The 20,776-nt window shown below is 41.3% G+C and overlaps 1 protein-coding gene across 3 annotated transcripts in view; it reads right to left on the bottom strand.

Annotated features, from left to right (window-relative positions):
- Window positions 1-20,776, bottom strand: part of plxnb1b (plexin b1b) — a 249,472-nt gene that overhangs the window by 51,314 nt on the left and 177,382 nt on the right. For all 3 annotated transcript variants that reach the window (XM_060919473.1, XM_060919475.1, XM_060919474.1), the window contains 6 exons: window positions 19,496-20,612; window positions 11,536-11,718; window positions 8,284-8,412; window positions 5,605-5,705; window positions 2,722-2,854; window positions 317-473 (listed from right to left, as the gene is read on the bottom strand). In XM_060919473.1, the coding sequence (XP_060775456.1) occupies window positions 317-473; window positions 2,722-2,854; window positions 5,605-5,705; window positions 8,284-8,412; window positions 11,536-11,718; window positions 19,496-20,602 (1,810 nt within the window). In that variant the 5' untranslated portion in view covers window positions 20,603-20,612. The remainder of the gene's footprint in view (window positions 1-316; window positions 474-2,721; window positions 2,855-5,604; window positions 5,706-8,283; window positions 8,413-11,535; window positions 11,719-19,495; window positions 20,613-20,776) is intronic.

Below are 20,776 nucleotides of genomic sequence, written 5' to 3'. Positions count from 1 at the left end.
GGCATCTTCTTTCAAATTCCTGAATGTCGATTTTGTCTTAAAGTTCTTAATAACAGAATATGATTTATGAAAACACACAGTCATAAAACACCACCACTCCTCCACAAAAACAAACAAACAACCAAACAAAAAATCCCACGATACATAAGACTGACCGTACTGATGCTGTCAACGCCGTTCCAGCACACAGCTATTATTAGAGACAAGTAACTTTACAATCCCTAACCTTACTCACTATGGGAATACATCCATGACAGATCAACCAAGAGAATCCTGTAGCACTGCAGCTAATGTCAGTTTGGCAGGTGTGTCTCACCTTGGCTGGGTGGCACAGTGGGGACTTTCTGGGGGTCTGGTGAGAGGCAGGTGACCCCATTCTCAGTGACGGTGGCGGGAGAGGAAATGTCTTGGAAGAAACAGGAATACGGATCCCCATCGTCGAGCTTCGGCAGACCAGGGATGGACAACGTGATCTGAGGAGTGAAAGGAGTAAGAGTTAGAATAATCAAATTATCTCATCATTTCATATTTCCGTCAGTGTGTCTAAACCAGACTGGACCAGTTTGAACCTCTCCAAAGGCCAGAGGTGGACAGTAACGAAGTACATTTACTTGAGTACTGTACTTAAGTACACTTTTTGAGTATCTGTACTTTACTTGAGTACTTTTTTTGGCAACTTATGACTTTAACTTCACTACATTTGAAAGATGAATATCGTACTTTTCACTCCACTACATTTCTATCAAGGTCCTCGTTACTGATTACTATGAAGCAGCTTTAAAAGTGGATGTTTTTTTTCCTTTTCTAAAACATGATGGTTTTTTCGCAGGTGACACTGAGACAGCCTATCAGTAATCACTAGGGTCACGTCACATCCATAGACTGGATAAAATCAAGTTCACTGATTTCTCCGCAGCTTTATTTGAACATGATGGCAGAATGGAAGGAGGCGGGTCTTCTGGGGAATGCACGCACCCAGGGCTATAGCTAGAACCCATGTTTTACTTTTCTGAAAGGAATAAAGAGTCGTTTCATTTTAAATATTTGCTTTGTTTGCCTAAAATGGAGCACATCACGGCCTACAAAAACTCGCCGTCCGACCTGCGGAAGCATATTGAGGTATGTACAGTAAATGTTTTATTCCAAGAGAAAGCTTGCAATGAAATTTTATGTGCTTTCAGAGCTAGTGATAACGTTGCAATAGCTATGCAGTCTGGTTAGTCAAATGACTTTCTATGGATTTTCCTGCCAAGCTGCTGTAGCCTTGTCCACGGCTAACGTTAACACATAGCTAGTTAACTTGGACACTGTTAGTTAGCATGTAAAAATGGAGTTACGCTAACATGAATAACGTTAACTTATCTGAAGTCCTTTCAGAAATCTTGCCAAATAAACAGAATGTAGAAATCTTTCTTTTCTAGTAACGTTAGCTACCCAATATGACTCCTGAGTTTGAAAAGAGTTTGCTAGCATGTCAGGTGGAGCTTCACTGACTAGCTAGCTTAATGTTAAACCACCATGATTCCACAGGCAGTTTCATTCGTGCATGAATACTGTACATACAATTACGCATGCGTGCACACACACACGAGACCTGTGAGATGGACAGTATTGTATTAGTTAGTCACGACAAATTGCTGGAATTTTTTGTTTTGATGTCTTGCACTTTTTTTTTGTCTTGCTTAAAGCAGTGTTGCTGTTGGGCAGTTATTAAGCTCGAGGTGTGGACCTGGGCTTTAATCAGGTTGGACTGTCATTTTTATTTTCTGAGCAAGCTGCATTTACAGCTATTCCACTGCCTTCCTGATTAACATACACATATATGTGCGCACACACTGCCAGAGCTGCTTTGTGGGGGTGGAGAGGAGTGTTACAATTAAAAAATGAAAATGACAATGGCTTCTTTTTCAGTTCAGTTGTGTTTCATTTTGTAACGTTCTACCAGGTGTTTATTCTACAGGTTCCACAAGTTAGTCAGTAAATCCAGTCGGTTGCTTCAGAGGCATTAGGTTTTGTAAGCGTTGTGGCAATAATACAACAACGCGTTGACAGAAAATGTACTTTTAATACTTAACTATTTTTAAAAGCAAATACTTCAGTACTTTATCTTGAGTAAAAATTTGCCTGGACAACTTTCACTTGTATCGGAGTAACATTTGACCAGCGGGATCTGTACTTAGGTACTTTGTCCACCTCTGCCAAAGGCACAACGGTGTAAAAACAGCAATTATGGCTCGGAAACAGAATTATTAACAGAAACAGACTATAAAGGACTAAAGAGTTCTAATTTAAGAAGCTTTTGCTTCCTTTTAATAAAATAATAGCATAATGTGCACAAATGCACATGCAGAACATTTCCTTATATCGCAAATACTGCTACATTCCATCTTATCCCTGTTGTTTCCTTCAGTCTGTCTCGACCTCCTCCCTTTTTTTTGTGAACTATGCGCGCTCTTATCCTCAGCTATTAAATCAAACCCATGATTAATGTTGTTATTCTTCCTCATTATACTGATATGCACTTCCTCAATAGCCATTTATTGCTCAGTGTGACAAAAATAACAAGCACATTTTTGCACTGCCAAGATTCCAGGCCTAACACACACTGAACTCCATGCACATGGATGCATACTCCTACATGTGCACAGTGATATCAGTGAGTATTATTAGACAGACAGCACCCTGAAATAGAGCGGAGTGGCATGTGTGTGAGGGACATACTGTCATGCTCTCCTCTCTACTGATGTTTGATGGAGTGATGGTTTGTACAGTCAGACACTGCTGCTCCATATCAAAACTCCACAGCCACCGGTCTGCCTGCTCCCCACGTACACACTCACCACGCTGACCACACCTGAGACAGACAGAGAGAGGAGGGGGAGATCATATACTAATGCATCTCAAAAAATTAGAATACCATGAAAAAGTTCCTTTTTTTTCATAATTTAATTCAAAAAGGTAAACTTTCATATATCTATATTCATTACATGTAAAGTGAAATATTTAAAGCCTTTTTTGTTTTAATTTTGATGATTATGGCTTATAGCTCATGAAAACCAGAAATCCAGTATCTCAAATTATTAGAATATTCCCTAAGATCAATCAAAAAAAGGATTTACAATACAGAAATGTCCAACTTCTGAAAAGTATATTCATTTATACACTCAATACTTGGTTGGGGCTCCTTTACCATGAATTACTGTATCAGTGCGGTGTGGCGTGGAGATTGTCTATGGGGTTCAGGTCAGGCAAGTTGGCTGGCCAATCAAACACAGTAATATCATGGTCAGCAAACCATTTGGTAGTAGTTTTGGCACTGTGGGTAGGTGCTAAGTCCTGCTGGAAAAGGAAATCAGCATCTCCAAAAAGCTCGTCAGCAGACGGAAGCATGAAGTGCTCTAAAATCTCCTGGTAGATGGTTGTGTTGACTTTGGACTTGATAAAATACAGTGGACCAACACCAGCAGATGACATGGCACCCCAAATCATCACAGACTGTGGAAACTTCACACTGGGTTTCAAACACCTTGGATTCTTGGATTGGTGCCTCTCCACTCTTCCTCCAGACTCTAGAACCGTGATTTCCAAATTAAATGCAAAATGTACTTTCATCTGAAAAGAGGACTTTGGACCACTGAGCAACAGTCCATTTCTTTCTCTCCTTAGCCCAGATAAGACACTTCTGACATTGTCTCTGGCTCAGGAGTAGCTTGATATTAGGAATGCGAAAGTTGTATCCCCTTTCTTGAAGATGTCTGTTCGTGATGGGTCTTGATACACTGACACCAGCCTCAGTCCACTCCTTGTGAAGCTCTCCCAAGTTCTTGAATCAACTTTTCTTGACAATCCTCTCAAGACTGCGGCCATCCCTGTTGCTTGTGCACCTTTTCCAGCCACCCTTTACAGCAATGACCTTTTGTGGCTTACCCTCCTTGTGGAGGGCATCAGTGATCATCTTCTGGACAACAGTCAAGTCAGCAGTCTTCTCCATGATTGTGGTTGTGTGTACTGAACTAGACCGAGAGATACACTGTGTTCATACTGTTTTACTCAAACTCGAAATGAAATATTCTAATATTTTGAGATGTTTTTTTTATGTTTTTGTACTGTATGCCATACTGATTAAAATTAAAATAGAAAAATGCTTGAAACATTTTAGTTCATGTGTAATGAGTCTATAATATATAACATTTTCACTTTCTTAAATAACTGATGGAAAATATTGAACTTTTTCACAATATTCTAATTTTTTGAGATGTGCTAGTACACTATGATAATGACAGTCAAGTAGTGTGTGCTTGACTCAAGTCATTCAGGACACAAGAGATGTGAAAAGGATGTGTATTGCTTTTCCTGACACTGATCAACTTTTTGCAGCTGTAGCTCTTTATTTTGCAGTTATATACACGTCATGATATCTGCTGTCCTATCCCGGATCAAGCACACTTATGGTCCTTATTATTTATTTTTGCCTGATACTTTTATCCAAAATGGCATGGTGGTGCTAGGATTTCAACTTACATCCTTCTGATCTGTAATACAAAGTCTGAACAGTTCCAATGTGACCTCAGCTGCATTCTTTTACCCTTAAAGTGCATATCACGGGTACATTCAGGAGCAAGATCAATGTAATTCTCCTATTTTATATTAAACTTTGGTCAAATATCTGTAACATTCTGCACTCTCTGCAATTTTTTTTACCGTGCGCAATACCAGAAAAATTCAATTGAAATCAAGCCATTTGAGGCGAATTGATCCGCCTCTGAAAAAACTTGGCATTTGGATTTCCCGGCAAACATTGATTTTCGTGACGTCGCGTGCGGGACGCCTCCCTCTGAATCCTACGTCAGCGCTGGTTTGTTTATGAGAAAACGACCTGGTGGTTTTCTGCAAATTTCTTCAACGTTATCACGTAATTATTAAAATGGTTAACAGATGTATCGTAGGAGGGTGTAGCAACACCAATCTTGATGGGATTAGTACTCATCGTTTCCCAAAAGACCGGACAATGAGAGAGAAATGGGAGCGCTTGGTCTACACAGGCTGTGCACTGAAACTGTGCAAGCTCTCTCAGCCTGCTGGCGCTTCCGCACGTGACGTCACGAATCTGGCTCCAGACTCCCTTGGGATTTTTCCAGACGCGTTTTATTATTTTATTTTTTTCTGCTGTAGACAGATGGCCTTGTGCAAAATTACTCTTCTGGATGAGTGTGTAAAGGGACATACTTTCATATAAAAAAAAAACGAAATTGGTCCAGAATATGCCCTTTAACCCTTTGCAATTTTTAACTAAAACCAATAAGAAGATGGAAGACCCACCATTGTAATGCTCCTGCAATAAGAACTTGAGGAAAGACATTTCACTGCCATTGTTTTTATATGATTGTGCATGTGACAAAGTAATCTATGTCTCTAAAGAATAACTTGGTTCGTGACGACTTCACCCGTATCACTGAATGATGAGCTATAAGAAGCTCATAACCTTCATATAACATAGACCTATATCTCAAAGGCAACACCAAAGAGTGTTCTTTGGAACACGGCTTGGGACGCCGTTAGGGACAAGGTCTGTGTGTCTGTGCTCATGTGTGTACACAATCTCACCTCCCCTCCAGCACACACCAGCCGCAGTAAGGGTCTCGAGCTGAGAGGCATGACTCACAGTCCAGGTGCAGGTGACACTCCGCGACAGGCCTTTTCTCCAGCTATTTACACATCAACACCCACAGGTTATATATACAGATTAACATACAGTTCCAGTCAAAACTTAGGACACACCTACTCATTCATAGGTTTGTCTGTATTTTGACTATTTTTGACATTGTACAACAAAACTGAAGACATAAAAATTATGAAATAACATATGCAGTTAAAGCATATACGCAGAACCATGGCCTCACTTTCGTTTATAAATGCCTTGAGGCCTCAAGAATGGCACAGGAATAGTTTTAAGCGTTAACAATAAATCTAATATAGTAATTTTTACGATTAAAGTGATTCATATAGGTAGCGGTCTGAGTGAATGACCTTGACATCTGTGATGTCACAGCAGGAAGTCTATTGAATTGGTCTCATCGCCATTTCCGCTATACTAAAACACAGAGCTGACTGCAACTCCGATCCTCCATTTTGAGCTAATTTATCACCATGACACGTAGATGTGTTACTGTCGGGTGCAGCAACACGACAGAAGGTGGATTTACGTTGCATTCATGGTCCAAGAATGTTCAAACTGCAAAGATTTGGACGCGTTTTGCAAGAAGTTCATAGGCACATTGGGCGCCTACGAAGTGGTCTCTCCTCTGCTCTGCACATTTTACTGAAGACTCGTACGAGACCTCTGATCTGTTGAGGAGTGTTGGATATAAGCCCGTATTGAAAGAGGGTGCAGTACAAACAATTAAAGGAAAAGAAAACTACAAGAAAAGGAAAGTATTTTTTTTATTTATTTATTTTAAAAGGAAAGTGAGTTCAGTTGCACCAGTCCTCCTGGAGAGGGCCGAGGGTTGTTGCTAAAACCCGGGACGGAACAGGACGGGACATATTGCTCGGGCAGTGACCTCCCTGCAGTTGTTGCTAAAACTGGTGACATCCCGTTCCGTCCCGGGTTTTAGTAATTGCCTGAGCCCAGCAGTAATGGCGGAATACACAGTACGAAGAAAAGTGAACGAGTGTAGCAGCCATCTGATTTCTAAACTGGATATTGCTGCCATCTCGCCCTTACATGGAAGAAGTGAATGAACGGAGAACTGAACGAGCAACTGAATGTCAGATTGTTTCAAAAACAATCAGCCACAAGGTCGGCCTTCAAGAAGCGAGAACACAGACGGGTAAGCTCCGACTCTCATTTGGATTTAAAAAAAATAAATAACACGTTGTTTACCTGCATGTAACTTGTATTGTGTGTTTAAGTTACCGGTATAAGATTATTTAATTTGCTTCAGAATGTGATTGTCTCAGTTCATCTGATTATTTAATTAGCCTTTTATGTTTTATCAGTGAAAATGCATGCATGTACATGTACGGTATGTTGCATAAGTTATAACACCTCTCCTGTTTTAATGAGAGTCAACCCACAATTAATGAAGTCAAATCAGTCTTAGTTGAGCAAGTCGGTAACGGTATTTCTTACTTTCACCATAAATTTTTATTTATATGACTTTGGTCTAGGGGCGGCATGGTGGTGTAGTGGTTAGCGCTGTCGCCTCACAGCAAGAAGGTCCGGGTTCGAGCCCCGTGGCCGGCGAGGGCCTTTCTGTGTGGAGTTTGCATGTTCTCCCCGTGTCCGTGTGGGTTTCCTCCGGGTGCTCCGGTTTCCCCCACAGTCCAAAGACATGCAGGTTAGGTTAACTGGTGACTCTAAATTGACCGTAGGTGTGAATGTGAGTGTGAATGGTTGTCTGTGTCTGTGTCAGCCCTGTGATGACCTGGCGACTTGTCCAGGGTGTACCCCGCCTTTCGCCCGTAGTCAGCTGGGATAGGCTCCAGCTTGCCTGCAACGCTGTAGAACAGGATAAAGCAGCTAGAGATAATGAGATGAGACGAGACTTTGGTCTATAGCTGTCAAAGGCCTCGGCCTTAAAACTGGTTCCCGCTGTGATGTCACACACTCAGGGCTGGCTGGCTCAGCGGGGCAGCTCGAATGTCAACTTTGCGGTCAATTTTAACTCTCAAAAATATATATTTTTTATTCCCATTTATGCAGCATACAAGAGTCAAGGATGGAGATACTATCCACTCAGAAATGTATTTAAAAATAAAGGTTCTGCGTATCTCCTTTAAGTGGGTGGCACGGTGGTGTAGTGGCCTGTAGCCGCTTTATCCTGTTCTACAGGGTCGCAGGCAAGCTGGAGCCTATCCCAGCTGACTACGGGCGAAAGGCGGGGTACACCCTGGACAAGTCGCCAGGTCATCACAGGGCTGACACATAGACACAGACAACCATTCACACTCACATTCACACCTACGGTCAATTTAGAGTCACCAGTTAACCTAACCTGCATGTCTTTGGACTGTGGGGGAAACCGGAGCACCCGGAGGAAACCCACGCGGACACGGGGAGAACATGCAAACTCCGCACAGAAAGGCCCGCGCCGGTCGCTGGGCTCGAACCCAGGACCTTCTTGCTGTGAGGCGACAGTGCTAACCAATACACCACCGTGCTGCCTAGTACTGTACATCAATCTGATATTCAAATAGTTGTTTATACTCCACAGCTTCTGTTCAACATGTTCATGAAAGAATTGTCAAATGAAAGTTTTTTTACAGACATCTGAATATTACCATAGTGCTGGTCATGATGTATAGATGCTCCTCTGATTGGTCGAGAGTCAGCTCGCTGCTGATTGCTGCACTGGACTGAATGGGAATAATGGCATATTCTTCCACCTCACCATGAGGACCCAAAAACACCTGTAAATATAGATAGCCATGTATTTATAAGTTAATGACAGCAAGAGATGGGAAAAATACAGAAAGAGCTGAGCGATCAAATCAAAGAAAACAATAATCTATACTTTAACTAATAGTGAGTTTGATTGCACTTAATCCCAGTCTAATTTCTAGGTCGGGATTAAGAGTTAGAACAATAAAGAATGGGTATATGGTTGGCTTATTTCCTTTACTTGTGTGTATAAGATCATTTACCCAGACTCACCACTTCAGAGTAAAGGTAATGAAAAACTATTGCATTTTCCCCAAATTATTAATAATCAGATACATTTCTGTCAGCATATATGATACAATGAATGTGTGACTTAAGGCTTGCTTGGGTCAACACATTTTCCTGTCCCCCCACCACACACACACACACACACACACACTGTGAGCATCACTATTCACATCTGGCATGTACTATTATGCACTTTTAATGTTGCATGGAGACAAAGAAATATTGTACGCTCCATCTCTTTAGCAAGGCCAGTGAGTGCCATCTGTACTATATTCATGCTACAAAGAAGCTAGTCATACACACACTACACTTTTCTTCACACAAATATTCATTAGCGGGCTGAAAAATAAGGGAATTTAGTGAAAGCTCTGTAGACCCTGGGGTAAAGTGTCAATATCGAAGTGGACGTGATATTTTTGTAGCACAGTTGTTATTTTGATCATTTTGAAGACTTTTTTCACATGATGAAGAAAAGCACGCATCACTGTTTCCCCTCTTACTCTCTCGCTTTGCTTTAACAATGCTCTCAGTGTCTCATGGTAACATTTCAACAAGCTTCCATGGCAAACCTTCAAAATATGAAGCCAAGAGACGGAATTGAACATTCCACACATGAGGATACAGAAGGTTTAATCCTTTTTGGGTTCATCCTTTGAGAAACTCATCCTTTCTGAATTTACTCCATCAGCAACACACATGGGCGCAAGACTGACAAAGATTAGTTTTTTACCATATAATCATATCTCACTCCTGATTTCAAGAACAATAGTAGAGTCTAAAAGCAATGTGGATTTCACAGGCGATAATGACATCGGGGCGGTACGGTGGCATAGTGGTTAGCGCTGTCGCCTCACAGCAAGAAGGTCCGGGTTCGAGCCCCGTGGCCGGCGAGGGCCTTTCTGTGCGGAGTTTGCATGTTCTCCCCGTGTCCGCATGGGTTTCCTCCGGGTGCTCCGGTTTCCCCCACAGTCCAAAGACATGTAGGTTAGGTTAACTGGTGACTCTAAATTGACCGTAGGTGTGAATGTGAGTGTGAATGGTTGTCTGTGTCTATGTGTCAGCCCTGTGATGACCTGGCGACTTGTCCAAGGTGTACCCCGCCTTTCGCCCGTAGTCAGCTGGGATAGGCTCCAGCTTGCTTGCGACCCTGTAGAACAGGATAAAGCAGCTAGAGATAATGAGATGAGATGAGGTAATGACATCGAATATAAGTGGATGTTAAAGGAAGGTCTGCAAAGTGCACTGGAAAGCAATAGCAAATGCCAAAATTTCGAGATCATCACAGATAGCAGGAGACATACAGTAGATGTTCTTTCTTCACAGACTATGACCTTCTTTCCCCAATCAAGAATTTTTAAAACTGCTTTCAAATAACTGTAGCCAGCGACAAGACTAGGACCTAAACGGGAACCAAAAGAAAACTATTTGAAGCCTCAATTAAATCAATGTTAATATATAACCCCAATTCCATAAACTTGGGACACCACATAAAATGTAAATAAAAACCAGAATGACTATTTGCAAATCTTGGAAACCCTATATTTCATTGAAAATAGTATGAAGACAACATATCAAACATTGAAGCTGAGAAATTTTATTGTTTTTTGAAAAATGTGTCATTTTGAATTTATTGTCAGCAACACATTTCAGTAAAGTTGGGACGGGGCAACAAAGGACTGAAAAAGTTGTGTAATGCAAAAAAAAAAAATCCCAAATTTGGTTAATTGCCAACAGGTCAATAACATGATTGGGTATAAAGAGAGCATCCCAGAGAGGCGGAGTCTCTCAGAAGTAAAGATAAGGAGGGGTTCACCGCTCTGTGAAAGACTGCGTGGGCAAACAGTGCAACAATTTAAGAATAACGTTCCTCAATGTAAAATTGCAAAGAATTTGGGGATCACATCAACTATGGTACATAATATCATTAAAAGATTCAGAGAATCTGGAGAAATCTCTGTATGCAAGAGACAAGGCTGAAAACTGAGATTGGATGCCTGTGATCTTCAGGCCCTCAGGCGACACTGCATTAAAAGCAGACATGTGTCTGTAGTGGAAATCACTGTATGGGCTCAGGAGCACTTCAGAAAACCATCGTCTGTGAAAACAGTTCATTACTGCATCCACACATGCAAGTTAAAACCAGATATAAACAATATCCAGAAACACCACCACCTTCTCTGGGCCCGACTCTTTTATGATGGACTGAGGCGAAGTGGAAAATTGTCCCGAGGTCTGACAAATCAAAAGTAGAAATTCTCTTTAGAAATCATGGGCACCACATCCTCCCGGCTAAAGAGGAGAGGGACCGTCCGGCTTGGTATCAATGCACAGTTCAAAAGCCAGCATCTGTGATGGTATGAGGGTGCATTAGTGCACATGACATGAGTAGGTTGTACATCTGGGAAGGCATCATTAATGCTGAATGATATATACATGTTTCAGAGCAATATGCTGCCATCCAGACAAAATCTTTTTCAAGGAAATCCTTCCTTCTTTCAGCAAGACAATGCCAAACCGCTTTCTGCACATATTAAAACTGCATGGCTCCGTAGTAAGAGTCTGGGTGCTAAACTGGCCTGCCTGTGTCCAAACTTTTTTGAAACGTGTTGCTGACATCAAATTCAAAATGAGCATATATTTATAAAAAAACAAAAAAACAATACAAATTCTCAGTTTCAACATTTGATATGTTGTCTTTGTAATATTTTCAATGAAATATAGGGTTTCAATGATTTGCAAATCATCATATTCTGTTTTTTATTTATGTTTTACACAGTGTCCCAAATTTGTAGAATTGGGGTTGTAATTCAGATCATGATAAGGAAGCATTTCCTGTTTAATGAAGAAGAGGGGAAGAAAGTTACCTTGTGTAAATTTCCCTTCGAGTCTCCCAGAAAAGCAATGGTGTGATCTGCTTTTACGCTAATCGCAACTGCTGTTAGACGAGCAGATGGACTGTCCAGTATCGGCTCGGCCTCCACTGGCACACGGCTGGCCATTGGGCTTGGAGTGTGGTCAGAACCACATGGGTAGGCTTCTAGAGTGGTCTGCAGGGACACACACACACACACACACACGCACGCACGCACACACACACGGGTTAAGAGAAATGTCAGGAAATCTATTCAAATATGATTGATGTGCTCCTGTATCTCAAAAAGTCAATACAGCGGAATATCTTCATTGTAATAATTAGACTGCTGATATAATTGTTTATTTACATAAGCTCCTAAATACAAACAATAATCCGGTACAGTAGAATTATCTGAAAACATTTCAATTAAAAAAAGAACATTCATGCCTCTTATTTTGACTTTTTCCACAGTTATCGCTTATTATCTCATTCTTTCTCGTGCAAAAGATTGACAACGCCCAAACAGGAGGCTGGAGCAACAGCTATGGTAGGCATCTGGCCTTGACGTTCAAAGGCTCTAAAAGAGATTTGTTTCCGCTTTTACAATCTTGCAGCCTTGGGGCCGAATCTGATTCTGTGAGATTGAAGAGAGAGCAGATATACAGCGATATTCAGGAGTGATTCTGCAGCTCTATATTAGAAACGATGTTGGTTTGGATTGAAACACATTAAAAACATTTTAATTTATTAATCCCTGTTCTTCTACTGTATGTCTCTCACTTTATAATCTTGTTTTTTCTTTTTCCTTTTTTTAATCCATAGTCTAATCTCATGAAGATGGAGATAATGGTTGAGGACCTATGTGCCACGTTTGAAGCATCAGAATAAGGATCATTTTGAATATTGACTCCATGGAGCCCTATTTAAGCACCAAAGCCCAGTCAGCTCTGTCCGTCCTGAGTTCAGGGGTCGACTCATGTAGGATGACCTTTATCAGGAATCGTTAACTATATGGAGGATCAATACCCACTACTCGGTTATGATCAGCCCCATCTGTCTCCACTCCTCTACATACCCACCCACAGAAATTCCCAAAGCAATGAACGAACTGGAAAGCAAGCTGTAAAACACATCCAATCTAATCCACTTCACCTCAGTGTAATTACTTTAGCACTAAGAACCATCGGATTCATTATTTTAATTTAACTACGGATTGCTGAGCACTGCACACACAGCTGCATGCTGAAAAGAGCTCGAATATTCTATCACATTAACTAGAGGATTTTATTTGGAAGGAATACAAGCTGATCGGTCCAATCGCTGATGCTTAGAAACTAACAGTAACAGAAAGAAAACTGCATGTGTAGAATCACTGAATAATATTCATGCAATACTGCATTTTATTTTTTTCGCGGTCCGGTTTCCATCAAATCCTGCGCTCTGATTGGCTGGCGAGCAGGTCCGTATCCTACGATACGGACCCCAGTTACAGACCCCGGTTACGGACCTCTGGTGACTCGCTCGTTCAAAACAACAACAAACATAGTAGATTTTTTGTCAACATTTATCTTTTTTTTAATAAGATTTATTTATAAGATTATCAAAAATCTTATAAATTTTTGCCAACATTTCTCAGGAGAATAGCATTAATTTTACAGCATGGATAGCGATAACGACAGTGTTCACAGTGAAAGCGAGTTTTACTACCCTGAGGAAGAAGAAATAAAAGAAAACATTTCAGGAGAAAGCTAAAAACCTCTAACTGTTGCTAACGCCGAGCAAAAACATGGCTGAATCCTGAATGACTCAATTTTGTATAAATAGGGGACTACATAGGCGGCAAAATGTAGGTTTTTTCCTGCCATGGAAGTGCACTTGTATACCGAGGAGGAAGCAATTTACATTACAGCCGTGAATGAGGATTCAAACTGGCGGCTCGGCTCGGTTTTCCCTTTCGGGCGCTCTCGTTTTCTGTTAGAATTTGGTAAAGAAAAAAATAAATATATTATTTACCAGCTTAAGGTCGGTCCGTATGGTGAAATACTGTGACCTCGGCCTTGAATACTGACCTCGGCCCAGAGGGACTCGGTCAGTACTTTCAAGACCTTGGTCACGGTATTTCACGATACGGACCTCTCAGCTGGTAAATAACATACAGTGGTGCTTGAAAGTTTGTGAACCCTTTAGAATTTTATATATTTCTGCATAAATATGACCTAAAACATCATCAGATTTTCACACAAGTCCTAAAAGTAGATAAAGAGAACCCAGTTAAACAAATGAGACAAAATATTATACTTGGTCATTTATTTATTGAGGAAAATGATCGAATATTACATATCTGTGAGTGGCAAAAGTATGTGAACCTTTGCTTTTAGTATCTGGTGTGACCCCCTTGTGCAGCTATAACTGCAACTGAACGTTTGCGGTAACTGTTGATCAGTCCTGCACACCGGCTTGGAGGAATTTTAGCCTGTTCCTCCATACAGAACAGCTTCAACTCTGGGATGTTGGTGGGTTTCCTCACATGAACTGCTCGCTTCAGGTCCTTCCACAACATTTCCATTGGATTAAGGTCAGGACTTTGACTTGGCCATTCCAAAACATTAACGTTATTCTTCTTTAACCATTCTTTGGTAGAGCGACTTGTGTGCTTAGGGTCATTGTCTTGCTGCATGACCCACCTTCTCTTGAGATTCAGTTCATGGACAGATGTCCTGACATTTTCCTTTAGAATTCGCTGGTATAATTCAGAATTCATTGTTCCATCAATGATGGCAAGCCGTCCTGGCCCAGATGCAGCAAAACAGGCCCAAACCATGATACTACCACCACCATGTTTCACAGATGGGATAAGGTTCTTATGCTGGAATGCAGTGTTTTACTTTCTCCAAACATAACGCTTCTCATTTAAACCAAAAAGTTCTATTTTGGTCTCATCCGTCCACAAAACATTTTTCCAATAGCCTTCTGGCTTGTCCACGTGATCTTTAGCAAACTGCAGATGAGCAGCAATGTTCTTTTTGGAGAGCAGTGGCTTTCTCCTTGCAACCCTGCCATGCACACCATTGTTGTTCAGTGTTCTCCTGATGGTGGACTCATGAACATTAACATTAGCCAATGTGAGAGAGGTCTTCAGTTGCTTAGAAGTTACCCTGGGGTCGTTTGTGACCTCGCTGACTATTACACGCCTTGCTCTTGGAGTGATCTTTGTTGGTCGACCACTCCTGGGGAGGGTAACAATGGTCTTGAATTTCCTCCATTTGTACACAATCTGTCTGACTGTAGATTGGTGGAGTCTAAACTCTTTAGAGATGGTTTTGTAACCTTTTCCAGCCTGATGAGCATCAACAACGCTTTTTCTGAGGTCTTCAGAAATCTCCTTTGTTCGTGCCATGATACACTTCCACAAACATGTGTTGTGAAGATCAGACTTTGATAGATCCCTGTTCTTTAAATAAAACAGGGTGCCCACTCACACCTGATTGTCATCCCATTGATTGAAAACACCTGGCTCTAATTTCACCTTCAAATTAACTGCTAATCCTAGAGGTTCACATACTTTTGCCACTCACAGATATGTAATGTTGGATCATTTTCCTCAATAAATAAATGACCAAGTATAATATTTTTGTCTCATTTGTTGAACTGGGTTCTCTTTATCAACTTTTAGGACTTGTGTGAAAATCTGATGATGTTTTAGGTCATATTTATGCAGAAGTATAGAAAATTCTAAAGGGTTCACAAACTTTCAAGCACCACTGTATATACCATATATGAAAGGATTATGCCAGTATGTGTGTTTTAGAAAAGTACAAAAGCTATCTCCTTTTACTTCTGATTACTGGCTATAAAATAAAGTTTTTGGTGGCCCAATCTGGCACAAAACCCACAACCCTGGAGAAAGGAGAGCTTTCGGAGTGATCTAAGTGTACACTGATTGGTCAAACATGAGCCAGTGCAGCATCTGCAATCGGCATTTTTATAACTATGTAAAACTTTCGCCGTGTAAACAATAGCTCTTAATGTTCACGTTAAAAAATGGAAGTGAAAAAAAAGCATGTACAAATATACTAGCAGAAAAGTCCAAGCTTTGTTGAGAGTATATGCGATTGAGGAATTACAGCGCATTACCTGCTAACATCATGCTATCAACCCGGCTTATGTCACTTCAGCGTTCCTACTGTTGGTGTGAACGCAAACAGAATAAAAGCCCTTGAAGGTATGTAGTTCTTGGGAGCGCTCCTCCGTGGACAGTTCCTTTCTATAGCTCTTTTTACAGATATTTGAACCAAATACAGTGTGTTTTTACAGTGTGCTGGCATTCTGCAACCAGAGGCATAACGTATGACACAACAGAACATCTGCATCTAGGGTGATGGTTAACACACTAGCCGTCGGAAATATGAATTCCCCGAGCATACCGATGTTACTTCCAAAACAATACCGGGGTGGAATGAGTTTTGAGGTGCTTTTGTTAGCCATGCTCATTTATACCACACTTCAAATCGTCGCTGTCAGGTCAAAACCTGCTATGTGACATTTTTCCTTTTTTACAGGAGACGTAAAAAACTGAATAAAACTCTGAAATAACAAGCTGAGAAGCCAGTAAAAGTTTACTTGTTCTATTATTAGCTTTTCTAATTAGCATAAATGGAAGCACGAGGTCAAAATTGACCAATCAGCATAGAGAACCCAATTTGACCTAAATTAGCAGGTTTTGAACTGACAGCGACGAAATGTAAGCAAAGTTGATGTTTGATCAGAAATATGTTGGAGGAGAAAGTGAAGAGAAGTAGGATGCGATCTGAGGCAGAGAGATGCTTAGATGCTGTAGATGGAGACATTTGAATTCATGCTGGGCTCGAAAAGAAGAATGTTAAAAACATGTCAAAAACGTCACACCCCTGTCCCGCCGTGTTGGCTGTCCCTTTTACACAGAAGTCATTTCTGGCTTTGTTATCATCAATAGTTCTGGCTCTGAAGTGGAACAACACAGACCTCTGCTCCATATTCGGACATTTTTTTTTTAAAGGTAGACTGCATTCAGATTTGTCAAGTGTAGGTCATAAAAAGAATTTTCCCAGACACCTAATTATTTTTGTTTAGTGGACTGAAAGCTACTGAATTCGAATCACAGACTTCCAATTTTATTAGTTTTTTTTAATAGAACAATTAATTAATTTAGAGCCACGTGGCCCTAAATTCTCCGCTATTTTTGCCTGCTTCACCATGACCCAATTCAAGATACTACGTCATGCATCGCATGGTGGGCTTTCTCCGTTCGCTCAAGGCATTGTGGGATACAAATTTGAAACAGGAGAGAAAAATGGAGGACGTGAGTGTGCGAATGAAACATGCAAGACCGAAAGTGAGAAGAAAAGACGTTATGTTGCGAAGGAAAGGAAACGCAGGACCAAACTAATAAATATCGGTGGTCAGCGAGCACCTCGGTGTGATCAGCTGTTATTTTAGTGACAGAATGATGTAACTGTCAGTGCACGGTCAAAGGTGAACCTGCACATGCGAACACAGACTTCCTCTGTGTGCTTGACTGCGTGAAGCGAGTGCTTTCATGCACATTATTTGCTTTAATCCCCTCAAATTAAATAACTTCCCAGCCACAGAATGGCCTGGGTTTTTTAAGATATTACAGAAATAAACATATATCACAATAACCAAGTTTCAGAGGGAACTAAATTTCACCGATTTTATGAAATCAAAAGGACGTCTAGCTTTAACAGAACGCAAGTCGGAATAAAAGTGTAAAATTTCTGTCTTGAACAGGCAGTATAAAAACGGTTAATAAGTCCCTAGAACTGTTTGGTTGGAAAGCACATATACTGCTCTATGATCGAGAAAGGTAAGCAAATGAATGAAACATAGGTTTTTATTCTATCCACATTCACTAGATATGAGCAATTGCGCACTCTGATTGGCTACTCTACTACTAGGCTATCAGCTCATATACCATGAGTAGAGAAAAACAAAATGGCGGAGCGCATCAAGTCAGATATATCACTTTGTTATCAAGTATTTAAAAGAAACAGAAATAGCTAAAAGAATATAGTTCGACACTTTACTAGTATATCCCCCCCCCCCCCCCCCCCCCAGTATCTCCTGTTCCACACTCCAGCCCAGTCAGTGGTGGTAATGCACCTTAAAGTTTGGTTGCCAACCACCAAAAAATGCTAAAGAAGAAGAAGAAAATGGCAGCGTGTGCTGCTGAACCAACCGAGGATGAAATAGTCTACTCGAAAACAAAACCTCAAAAAATACAAAACAAGAGTCATCAGGAGGTGACATATGCCCTCTGGTCTCCACATGAAACTCCACTCCAAATGTTCTTAAGTTGAATTGGTTGCCATGGAAATACAGAAAAAATAAAAATCACAGAAATCCCAAAATGTCAAAGGCACAACTCCTCTAGGCACTTCACATAACTGTCAAGTTTCGCCAAAAAAATTCCTAATAGTTTTTGAGTTATGCTCCAGAAACTAAAATGTTTACAGACAGACAGACGGACAGAGCGATAGCTCTATCCCCCCACATTATATGCCAGGGGGATAAAAAAGCAACAAAATATGGAATAAAAGTATTTGATGGGAAGAATGGATCTTTTTTTATTTTTCAAGAATTATTACTAAAGTATTTTTCACAAATTGCTCCTGTCATTTCGCCGGTTTGTTTACATTCTAAGCGGAAATGATTTTGTCGGCCGTTTTGTATAAAGTTTTTATTTATCGAATTTGCAAAAAAAAAAAAAAAAATGCTCTGTTTCTCAAAATCCAGTGAATGTGGATAGAATAAAACAGTTATTCCACTCAATCTCGTCGTACATGGCTTATAGCAGACTCAGCACTACGCGCCTCGTTGGCTATCAGCTCATGTACGACTCGATTTCGTGGAATAACTGTTAAATATCTACCAAATAGCAACATTTATGTTATAAATGTATAGAGTTGTGAATAAGGAATTGATGAAGATGAACATTTGTGGAACGGCTGATACATGTTCCTATGAATGAGACCCTCCTCACTGGACATTTACTTAAAGGGCATATTCTGGACCAATTTCGTGGTTTTTTTATATGAAAGTATGTCCCTTTACACACTCATCCAGAAGGGTAATTTTGCACAAGGCCGTCTGTCTACAGCTGAAAAAAATAAAATAACAAAACGCGTCTGGAAAAATCCCAAGGGAGTCTGGAGCCAGATTTGTGACGTCACGTGCGGAAGCGCCAGCAGGCTGCGCGAGCTTGCTCAGTTTCAGTGCACAGCCTGTGTAGACCAAGCGCTCCCATTTCTCTCTCATTGTCCGGTCTTTTGGGAAACGATGAGTACTAATCCCATCAAGATTGGTGTTGCTACACCCTCCTACGATACATCTGTTAACCATTTTAATAATTACGCGATAACGTTGAAGAAATTTGCAGAAAACCACCAGGTCGTTTTCTCATAAACAAACCAGCGCTGACGTAGGATTCAGAGGGAGGCGTCCCGCACGCGACGTCACGAAAATCAATGTTTGCCGGGAAATCCAAATGCCAAGTTTTTTCAGAGGCGGACCAATTCGCCACAAATGGCTTAATTTCAACTACATTTTTCTGGTATTGCGCAAGGTAAAAAAAAATTGCACAAAATGCAGAATGTTACAGATATTTGACCAAAGTTTAATATAAAATAGGAGAATTACATTGATCTTGCTCCTGAATTTACCCGTGATATGCACTTTAAAAGCTCTCATGTCATCTTCTGCATCCTGACATAAGCTGCTCATAAGTATTTCATTATATGATACTGTTAGATCATCTTAAGAATACTTACACATGCTGTTCATATATCTTGTATTATTCCTGAAATATTTTGAAATACTTATACATGCCTTAAGTCAATATATAGATTTAAAAAAAAAAACAACAACTTTAATGTGCGAGCGAGCTGGGATGTGAGCAGTAGTCTCATACTCACTGGTGGCAAACTGGCGCAGTTTGAGTTCACCTCGTACTCTATATAGGCAGCTTCCTGTCCTTCTTGGCGTCCCAATTTTGTGTAACAGAGGTCTCGAGTGGCGTTGATGCGTTTATCCAGTTCCTTCAGGGAGAACATGCACAGGGCTGACTCACTGCTGGGCTTGCTGGACGAAGCAGAAGGCGTGGAGAAAACCCCCAGCAGGAGTTCTTCGTCTACCCCTCTAGTTTCTCCAGCCTTGGGGAGTCCCAGTCGAGCGGCCTGTAGCAAGTTGTAGCTCTTCCCGGCTGCTGAGCGGCAGCTTAGTGGAACTTCGACATACGAATAGTATGCCATATCATCCAGACACAAACGAGACACATATGAACGGAAGTCAAGCACCTGTGACTTCAAATCACGGCGGTAGAACAGAAAGTAGACGTGAGAATTGTGTGCAAAGGATGCCACAAAGTGGTGGTCATATTCTGAAAGCCGTCCAACCACAGTTAGCTTTGCTGTTTCTTCGTATGAGAAGATGGGTTCTGTGGCCAGGTTGCGGGTGGAGATGGGCGGCTGGCTGCTGGTATAGCCACGGCCCACGTACAGCACTGGTTGTCGCGCTCCGTGTGGGGGCACCACCACCAGCCCCACAGTAGAAACCTCAGGCTTATTGGCTGCCACATACTGTGTGTCTACAGGCCTCTGGGCTGAAAAGCGCACGGTGCCCACAGCATCCAGGTCTCGCTTCTGACATGTGCCTTGGTGCACACTGCCGCAGCTGATCAGCACCTTGCTGTAAGGGTCAATAAGCAGCAGCTTGTTGTGGTTGCTGGTTAGTCGTGCCTGCGAGCAGCTGGCCTCACTGATCGGAGGCAGACAGTCACGGCTGTCGATCACAGGCCCAGTCTCCACCTCCTCTTCCAGCTGCAGTTCTGAAGATAGCCGGAACAAGCGATCACGGGCACCTAGGTAGATGCGCCCCACTTCCGATTCAGGGTGAAGAGCCAGATGCTCGAATTGCGTGTCATTACGCAGGAACACTGGATAGTGGCGTGATGAAGAGGAGACCCCACACAACACCAGGACGGGGAGAAGAGCATGCAATACACGCACCATCCCGGGCAGCATGGCGACAACTCTGAAAAAGATCAATGGAAGGAAAACCAAAATGAGTGTGTATATATATATATATATATATATATATATATATATATAAATAAAATGGAAAACTCACAGCCAGAAAAAGAACAAACTGTTACCATTCCAAATGAGAACAATAAATGGCAACGTGAAACTGTTTAA

Source organism: Neoarius graeffei, chromosome 4 (genome assembly GCF_027579695.1).
Source record: "Neoarius graeffei isolate fNeoGra1 chromosome 4, fNeoGra1.pri, whole genome shotgun sequence".
Lineage (NCBI taxonomy): Eukaryota > Metazoa > Chordata > Actinopteri > Siluriformes > Ariidae > Neoarius > Neoarius graeffei.
This window is presented reverse-complemented; position numbering and strand designations above follow the sequence as displayed.